The sequence below is a fragment of the Vombatus ursinus genome, unplaced genomic scaffold (genome assembly GCF_900497805.2).
Source record: "Vombatus ursinus unplaced genomic scaffold, bare-nosed wombat genome assembly UNPS02001719.1, whole genome shotgun sequence".
Taxonomy (NCBI): Eukaryota; Metazoa; Chordata; class Mammalia; order Diprotodontia; family Vombatidae; genus Vombatus; species Vombatus ursinus.
Genome location: NW_020941497.1, coordinates 1 through 9618, shown reverse-complemented (window position 1 = coordinate 9618; position 9618 = coordinate 1). Strand labels below are relative to the sequence as shown.

General features: G+C 53.0%; 1 protein-coding gene across 1 annotated transcript; it reads left to right on the top strand.

Annotated features, from left to right (window-relative positions):
• Positions 1-3276: 3276 nt before the first annotated feature.
• On the top strand, positions 3277-8424 carry LOC114048022. The gene is made up of 3 exons (XM_027869013.1): positions 3277-4812; positions 4846-7482; positions 8014-8424. Exons 1-3 carry the CDS (start codon positions 3277-3279, stop codon positions 8422-8424), a joined length of 4584 nt encoding a protein of 1527 aa, XP_027724814.1.
• Positions 8425-9618: the final 1194 nt, after the last annotated feature.

Below are 9618 nucleotides of genomic sequence, written 5' to 3'. Positions count from 1 at the left end.
GGGACACATGCTCAGCCTCTGAGGGCTTGGGATCATCCTCCCTGAGCCGGGCATCCTTTTTCTTTCCATCCTGAAAAAGGGAAGGACTGAGATGTATGTTGATGGAGAAGGAACTCCCCAGGGATGTCATCACAGATCTTGGAAGTTAGTGTGCATTTTGGCCAGCTTTGATCTTTGACTGAGAAGGAAAAAAGAGAGAAAGAAAGGACCTGATTTGCCTCCTCTCTGACGTCAGAGCTCATCCTCCCTTCCAGCCTGAGCCGGGATCCTCTCCCTGTTTTGGTCTCTGTCTTCCCCCCTTTCCTTTGTCCTTTGCTTTCCTTCCGAGCTTCAGCTTATTCTGGGGCTCAGTTCTCCTGACCTTATCCCCAATGTTTGTGGCCTCAGTTCCCTATCTATCTCATGGCTGGATGGTGCACTGGTTAGAACTTGGGACTTGGAGTCAGGAAGGTCTGTTTTCAGTTCTTGTCTTGGAGGCTTATAGGTTGTGTGCCCCTGGGAAACTCACACAACCTCTTTGGGCTTCTGTTCCCTTCTCTGTAAAATGGAAACACAATAATACATACCTTCCAGGGCAAGTAGGGAGGCCTAAATGAGCTAAAACATGTCATTGTGCTGCCAACCTTAAAGTTCCCAGTAAATACTAAATGCTGGCTGTCCCTCTGGGACTGAACCCACACCCACCATCAGGCAGATCCTGAAGATCTGGGAATGGAGGGAGATGTGGGGAGGGGGAGAGTGGGAGGCCCTTTCTTGGGGTTCTTTCTGCAGCCCCCCTTCTGCCTGAGGCCTTTCCTCATCCCCTCAACCCACAGCTGAGAGGCCCCTCCTCCCCCATCTCCCTGGCATTTCTCTGTGTTGTACTTCCCCATTCAGGAGCATCTGGGCTCCTTCAATGGAAGGGAAGGGCCTTGAGAACAGAGCCTGCTCCTATTTGTTATTGTGCCCCCAGCACCTGGCACAGTGCCTGGCATAGGGTAAGTGCTGAACACTTGGTTATCCTGTGATTAATCTGTGCATTTCTTGTCCCTGAGGATGTTCTGGGACCTAAGAGAGTTGCGAACTGTCCCATAAAATGTAGGGTACTGGAAAGGGCACTCTCCATCTGCCCCCCTGCCCCCCCATTAGTGGGAGGGGCTTGGAAGGCAGTATCAGCTGAGCCTCCCCCAGGCCACTGAGCCCCAGACCAGGAGTTCAGGGAGAAGAGCCCCAGGGGGCATTTCCACCCCAGCTCAGCCCCAAACTCATTCCAATGTCTCCCTCTGGTGACCGCATGGGCAATGACAGCCCCAGGAAAGGTCAGGAGGAAGGTCCCCCTTTTAATTGCTCTTTGGAAAGGGAGCTCCTTGAAACCAGGGACTGTCTTTCTTTTTGCTTAAATTTACATTCCCAGCTGTTAGCAGTGCCTGGGGCAGAGTATACATCTCATGAATGGTTGATGCCTTGCCATTTTAAAGGAGTTGTGCCTCCTGGGGTCTGAGTTCACCAGCCCATGTGGGGAGATGCCTACTTCACTGAGCAGCCATGGTTTCCAGTGTGGTGGCCCTGTTGGGGACTGACAGTAGCCCCCTGGGGTAACCAGGGAGCAAACCCACAGAAGAGGGAGGAAAGATCAGTGGGGAAACATCCTTGGGAAGCCCACCAGATTAGCTGCCCAGATGGAGCCCAGTAGAATGGAAGGGGCAGAGAACAATCATGGGGTGAGTCACAGTAAAACATAGTATAACTCAGAGACCAAAGAGAGAAGAAAATGGCCCATATAAACAAAAATGTTTGTAGCAGCTTTCTTTTGTAGTGGCAAAACGCACACCCCCCCCAACCCCTTAGAAAGTAAAGGGGTGCCTATGAATTCAGGAATGGCTGAAGAAATTATGGTATAAGAATGGAGTGGAGTACTATAATCCTATAAAAAATGATGAAACAGAGTCAGAGAAATCTGAGAACATGTGTGAGAAATAATGGAAAGGGAAGTGAGCTGAATCGAGATGTCAAGTTCTCCCATGACACCAACATTACATCGAAAAACCCCTTAAAAAGATTTCAGTATTCTGGTCAATGCAGTGATTAGCTATGATTCCAGACAATTAATGATGAGTTATGCTACCAAGCTCCTGATAGAGAGGTGATGGACTCAAGTGGCAGAGGGAGACATATTTTTGAGGCTAGAACAATGTAGGAATTGAAGTGGACTGAGTTGTCACAAAAAAAAAAACAAAAAAACCAAACAACCCCCTAGCCTAACCTCCTCAGTTTCTACTTCAAAGGATCGCTAATCCCAATTGTAAACTGCTCTACCTCAAAGGATCGCTAATCCACAATTGTAAATTCCTCTACCTCAAAGGATCGCTAATCTACAATTGTAAATTCCTCTACCTCAAAGGATCGCTAATCCACAATTGTAAATTCCCCTACCTCAAAGGATTGCTAAATCCACAACTGTAAACTGCTGGGTATAAAGTTTTGTTATTTCCCTTGCTTGGGGCTGCTCTCCTAGGATTGCATCCAGGGGACAGTCGCCGGCCGGCTCCAGTAAATGCTCTCTATTTTCTAATTTGGCGTGTGTCTGGTTACTCTCGGCCTGTCCATTTCATTTGGAGGTCCCACCGAGATCGCCCTCTGGGCACCAGACACGGGCATCTCTGGAAGGCCAGGCTTCTCACCGTCCAGGGGGTGGCCACCAGGAAGACGTTCCCTGGCCCCGAACGCTGAGATAGCCCGTGCGCACCAGGCTGCCCGGACCACAGATCCTCAATTGGGCATAGAGCAATCTGTAATCTGTCTGTTCTGGTGAGTACTCTTCTGAAGTAAGTGGCCAGGCTGGACGCAGCTGCAACGCCCTTACTGACCTCCACGGGACGCCGTGTGAGAGTCCTGCCTGTCTGATTGTGTCTGTCCGGCGCCGATGTCACTGTGTGTGTGTGTGTGTGTCCACTGTGCGCTCCGTGGCGGGGTGGGGGAGAAAGACTTCCTGCCTCATTCCAGGTTGTTCGGAACTGAGACGGGTTCGTTCTCCGCTACTGTGTCAGGAGCATCCAGGGTTTTGACTGTGTCTTTTTCCCGTTTTTGTGTCGACTGTGTGTGCGCGTCTATCTACTATTTGTTCCGTGGGGGGGGGGGGTGTAAATTCCTGTCTCATTGTCCAGGTCGTTCGGAATTGAGGCAGTTTGATTCCCCTCTACCCTGTCTTGACTGTGTCTTCCCTGTGTCCGTGTTTGGTCCTTGCTTACGTGAGCACGTCTATTTGTTACTCTTTTCTTTCTCAGTCCTTAATCCACCATGGGACAGGGACCCTCGAGCCCTAAGCCAGGCTCCCCTCTCTTTATTGTCTTACGGGACTTCAAACAATATCGGCGTATAGCAGAAGGTTATAGGTTTCAGGTTACTAAAAAGAAATTAGCTCTCCTTTGCCAACAGGAATGGCCCACCTTCGAGGTAGGCTGGCCCCCCGGGGGTACGTTTGACGTCTCGGTGGCCGGCCGGGTAAGGGGAATTGTCTATGGTATACCTGGCCACCCCGATCAGGTCCCCTATATCACCGCCTGGATTGATTTCAAACCCCCTTCGGGACCACTACAGGTCCAGGCCCTTTCAAAACTAAGACCAGGAACGGAATCAAAGACGACCTTTAGCCGCAAGCCTCCCGAAAGTCCTAAGGTCGTCACACAGCTTTCTCCTGTCTTACCCCCCCCTGATTCTGACCCCCTAGATCCAGCTGAGTACTCCCAGTCCCAGGTTTCAGATCCACCCCCGTACCCAACCTCAGGGTCTCTGAGCCCCTCAGCCCCTCCTCTGATAAGTCCACCCCATACTCGAGCAGGTGCTCCTTATGGCCCTTCTAATTCCAGTTTGACCCCAGATTCCACTGTGTCAGCGTTTCCCCTGCGGCAAGTTCCGTCCCCTCCCGGAGAATCAGGGAGACCGTTCATGGTATATGTTCCCTTCTCCACCAGTGATTTGTACAATTGGAAACAGCAAAACCCATCCTTCTCTGATAAGCCCCAGAGCCTAATCGCCCTCCTAGAGACTGTCTTTTATACTCATCAGCCCACCTGGGATGACTGCCAGCAGCTCCTCCGGGTTCTTTTCACAACCGAGGAGCGTGACAGGATTCTTTTAGAAGCCAGGAAGGGAGTTCTGGACCCAGATGGACATCCCTCTACTGACCCGGGGCGCCGCAACCACATCTTCCCTGAGAACCGGCCCGACTGGTACCCCAACACTGATCGCGGTAGGGAAGCACTGGACAGGTATCGCCAGTTGTTGCTGGGAGGGTTACGGGCAGCAGCACGGAAGCCAACTAATATGTCCAAAGTCAGTGAGGTTAGACAGGGCAAGGATGAGTCCCCAGCTGCATACTTAGAGCGCCTCTACGAGGCATATCGAACCTACACCCCTATCGACCCAGAGGATCCCAATAACCGGAGAGCCATCGTAATTGATTTCGTAGCCAATTCAGCTCCGGACATCCGTCGGAAGCTACAGAAACTTGAAGGTTTTGAGGGTAAAAATCTGACTGAACTCATGGAAGTGGCCAAGCGGGTGTTTGACTATCGTGAAGAGACTCAAGACAAGCAAACTCGCACGGTCGCAAGGGCGGTAGTGGCAGCTTTAGCACAGGTTCCAGGGGAGGCTCAGAAGCAAGGGTGGAAAGGAAGGCGGGAGGGGCCAAACGCTGGGCGCCCCTATAAGGGTAAAGGCTTGGGAAGGCCTCCTTTAGCTCGGGACCAGTGTGCTTACTGCAAAGCCATGGGTCATTGGAAATCTGAGTGCCCTAATCGCGGGCTGAAAGAGAAGGCAGAGCCGTTATTGACTTTGAATACAGACTAGGGGTGCCCCGGCTCAAAGTCCGTTGTGACTCTTGACCCCCTGGAGCCGAGGGTTACTCTCAGTGTTGGGGGTCAACCTGTCTCATTCCTAGTCGACTCTGGAGCTGCGGCATCGGTCCTGAAATCCCCACTGGGCTCCCTCTCATCATCCACTGTGCAGGTCCAGGGAGCTACTGGACGAAAACAGTCTGTACCCCTCACCACTTCTCGGGAAGTCCGGTTAGGGAAGGGCCTAGTCTCCCATTCTTTTCTAGTAATGCCTGATTGCCCTTACCCCTTGCTTGGCCGAGATCTCCTACACAAGCTTCAGGCTATCATTTCCTTTAAGGGACCTAACCCCACTCTCGGGTTTAACCTGCCACAGCTTGTTCTCACCTGCCCGTTGTCAGAGGAGTCTCGCCTCCTCCCCCTAACGTTTTCCCCAGACCGCCCCTCGACCACCTCCACCCCTACTTCCCTAACTCTGTTGAACCATTTCAAAGGCTTGGTTCCTGGAGTCTGGGCTGAGACCAACCCGTTTGGTCTAGCAGGACACCAGCCCCCAGTGGTGGTCCAGCTCTTGTCCACAGCAACCCCTGCGCGTGTCCAACAATACCCGTTGACTCGAGCTGCCCTTTTGGGCATCAAGCCTCACATCGATCGACTCTTGGCGGCAGGCATTCTACGACCCTGCCAAAGCTCGTGGAACACCCCCCTACTTCCAGTTCGCAAGCCCGGGTCTGGAGACTTCCGTCCTGTCCAGGATCTACGAGAAGTCAACGCCCAGGTGGAAACTGTACATCCTACTGTGCCAAACCCGTACACGTTGCTGTCTTCCCTGGACCCTGCTCGGACTTGGTATACTGTTTTGGACCTGAAGGATGCTTTCTTTTCCATTCCCTTGGCACCAGTAAGCCAACCTATATTCGCTTTTACTTGGACAGATCCTAACACTGGGACATCCTCTCAGCTCACCTGGACCCGGCTTCCCCAAGGTTTTAAGAACTCCCCTACACTTTTTGGCTCAGCTCTGGCCTCCAACCTGGCCGCCTTCCGGGTCTCGTATCCGGAGGTCACTCTCCTCCAGTATGTTGATGACCTTTTGTTAGCTACTTCCTCTGAGGCAATATGCAAAGATGCAACTCTCCACCTTCTCCAGCTGCTTGAAGCTTCCGGGTACCGTATCTCTGGAAAGAAAGCACAACTGTGCTCTCAATCCGTTGTTTACTTGGGTTTCACCCTTCGTTCTGGTCAAAGGTTACTGTCTCGGGGGCGTGTAGCTGCCATTTTGGGCATGCCCGCCCCAAGGGACCGCCGCGGGCTCCGGGAATTCCTGGGGATGGCTGGATACTGTCGCCTCTGGATCTTGGGGTTTGCCGAGGTTGCCAAACCCCTATATGAGGCCCTAACTGGTGAACCCACCCAATTTGTTTGGGGACCACGGCAGCAGGAAGCATTCGACAAGCTCCGAAAGGCGCTGTCCAGCACGCCTGCCCTCTCCCTGCCAGACCTGTCCAAGCCCTTCCGCCTCTATGTGTCTGAGTCTCGAGCTGTGGCCAAAGGGGTTCTGACCCAGCCCCTGGGGCCCTGGAATCGTCCTGTTGCCTATCTCTCCAAGCAGCTGGACCCTGTGGCTTCCGGGTGGCTCTCTTGCCTGCGAACTGTGGCGGCCGTTGCCGTCTTGGTTAGGGAAGCCGCAAAGCTCACTTTCGGGCAGCCTCTTGAGATTTCAGCATCACATCATCTGGAACAGCTTTTACATTCCCCGCCGACAAGATGGATCTCAAATTCACGCCTGACTCATTACCAATCCTTACTCCTAGATCCCGCGCGCATCTCTTTCGCTCCTCCGGTCACACTCAACCCGGCCACCCTGCTCCCTGACTCCCCTCCTTCCTCCCCTATACGTGACTGCCTGGACACACTGGACTCCATCCACACGTCCCGCCCTGGACTTACTGATGTTCCTTTAACAAACCCCGACCTAGTGCTCTTCACGGACGGCAGCAGTTTTGTTCAGGAGGGGATCCGTAGGGCGGGTGCAGCCGTGGTCACTCCGGTTGAGACCCTCTGGGAGACCGCTCTACCCCCTGGCACATCTGCTCAACGTGCTGAACTCATTGCCTTAACTCAAGCCCTTAGACTCTCTGCAGGGAGGCGAGTAAATATTTACACAGATAGCCGCTATGCCTTTGCCACTGTTCATGTCCATGGATATGTATATCTCCAACGGGGTCTGTTAACCTCGGCGGGAAGGGAGATTAGGAACAAGAGTCAGATCCAGGAACTGCTGGATGCTGTCTGGCTTCCCAAGGAGGTGGCGGTAATTCATGTTCCTGCTCACACCCGTGGAACTGACCCCCAGTCTCTAGGGAACGCAGCAGCGGATAAGGCTGCCCGAGCGGCTGCCTGCAAGCCCTTGATACCAGCTATGGTCGTGGAACCTGAGGGGATGCTGCCTGTCCAACCATCTTATCAATCCAGTGATCCGGATGGCACCCCTGAAAAGGGGGGATGGAGAAGACACCCAAATGGCTTGCTAATTCTGCCCAAGGCACTGTTGCTACCCCTGTTGATGACTCTTCATAGCCTTACCCACTTAGGCGGAACCCGGCTTTACGACCTGGTGAGCCGAAACTTCTACAGCCCTGGGATGAAGCAGGCGGCCGAGGAAGCCGCAAGAAGGTGCCTTGCATGTGCCAAAGTCAACCCACGATCACAATCAAGGATACCGACTGATAGACCAGGAGGAACATTTCCTGGCGACCATTGGGAAGTAGACTTTACTGACATGGGAACTGGGTTGGGAGGGTACCGTTTTCTCCTTGTATTCGTGGACACATTTTCTGGATGGCCGGAAGCATTTCCAGTCAAAACTGAAACTGCAACCGTAGTGGCCAAAAAGCTGTTCTTTGAACTTATTCCTAGATTTGGCCTGCCGGCCTCGATAGGCTCTGACAACGGCCCAGCATTTGTATCTGCAACAATTCAAAGCCTATCAAAGATGCTGGGATTGAAATGGAAATTGCACTGTGCATATAGGCCTCAAAGTTCAGGGCAGGTAGAGAGGATGAATAGAACTCTAAAGGAACACATTGCTAAACTTAAAATAGAAACTAGTGATAGCTGGGTCAGTCTCCTTCCCTTCGCCCTCCTCCGGGCCCGGTGTACTCCCAATTCCTCAACCCTCTCTTTATCTCCATACGAGATCCTCTATGGAGCCCCTCCTCCTATTATTCCAAGAGTATCTGCAGCTATTCCAGCCCCAGATTTCACTAATCCGACTCTTCTTAAGTCCTTCCAGGCTTTGCGTGAGGTCCAGAACGCTGTGCGCTCGGTCCTGAAAGCTGCGGGGAAAGAACCAGCCCCTGCAACCTCATCGGACGCCCTGTCACCGGGAGACTGGGTCCTCACTCGCAAGCTTCCAGCTGGACCAGCCCTGGAACCACGGTGGACGGGCCCGTATCAAATTATCCTCTGCAACCCCTCTGCCGTCAAGGTTGCCGGCCGCAAGGCATGGATACATCGGTCACACATCAAGAAGGCCCCAGAGCCCAACTCCACCGCCTGGACAGCAGAAGCAGTGTCCGACCTAAAGCTTCGACTCTCCAGAACTTGACTCTTCTTCTCTTTCTTTTTGCTTGTGAGATGACTTTGGGTGACCCCTATAGCCCTACCCCATCCAGGTGGATTCTCTCCCGAACTAACGATGGGACCACCGTCCAAGCTCTCACCAGTTACGGAGCCCCCACTTTCAGGTTTGACCTCTGTGCCCTCTTGGGACCAGGATGGAATCAAAACCGGGCTATGCGGGACCCTATCGCTGGGGGATGGGGATACTGCCCCACTATTACCATTCCCACCACTCCAACCACACCCGGGGCAGGGGAAGTGAGAATCAGAAGTATTGAATTCTATGTTTGTCCGGCCACGGGGAATCCTTCCTGTCAGGGTAGTGATCACTTTCACTGCGCAGAATGGGGTTGTGAGACTGTGGCCAGGTGGATTCCTAGGGGCGGCCGGGACCCCCTAATCACCCTGGAGAGACAAAGCCCCCTCCCCGCCTCCTGCTGGCCTGGGAAATGTAACCCTATGATTCTAACAGTCAAGCAGGACACTGATGACTCTTGGAATCTCGGACATTCTTGGGGTTTGAGGTTATACATGACTGGGTGGGATAATGGGGTCCTCTTTACCATTCAGAAAATCGCAGTTCCCACCCGTACACTCCCAATAGGACCGAATCCCATCCTTAACCCACAAGCCATGTTGACTCTCGCCCCACCATCTGTTAGGGACCTGGTACCAGAGGCTCCCGAAAATCCAGAGACCCTCACTAACCTAGGTTCCCCCATTTTTGATACACTCTCTGCTGTCCACTCATTCCTAAATTTGTCTGATCCAAACATAACCACCTCCTGTTGGCTGTGTCTGAATCCAGCCCCCCCCCATTTCGTAGGAATTGCTATCGAACTCAACATCACCTCTGTGGGAAAGTTGTCTTTAAGTGAGTCCAAACGACCCTCTGCCATACCTGCCCGCTGTAACCCAGACAAGCCTAGACTTACCCTAGACGACGTCCAGGGCAAAGGAATGTGTTTGCTCGGGCCTGACTACCCGCTGCGGTCCTCCCCGTTCAACGCTACGTGCACTTCAGTCATTCTTATTTCCCCCACATCCAAAAGCTCTGACCTCCTGTTAACCACCCCACCTGGAGTATGGTTCGCTTGTACCAGAGGACTCACCACCTGCATACAGGACATTCGTTTCCTCAACCCGACCGAGCTCTGTGTAGTGGTGAGTGTCTTTCCTC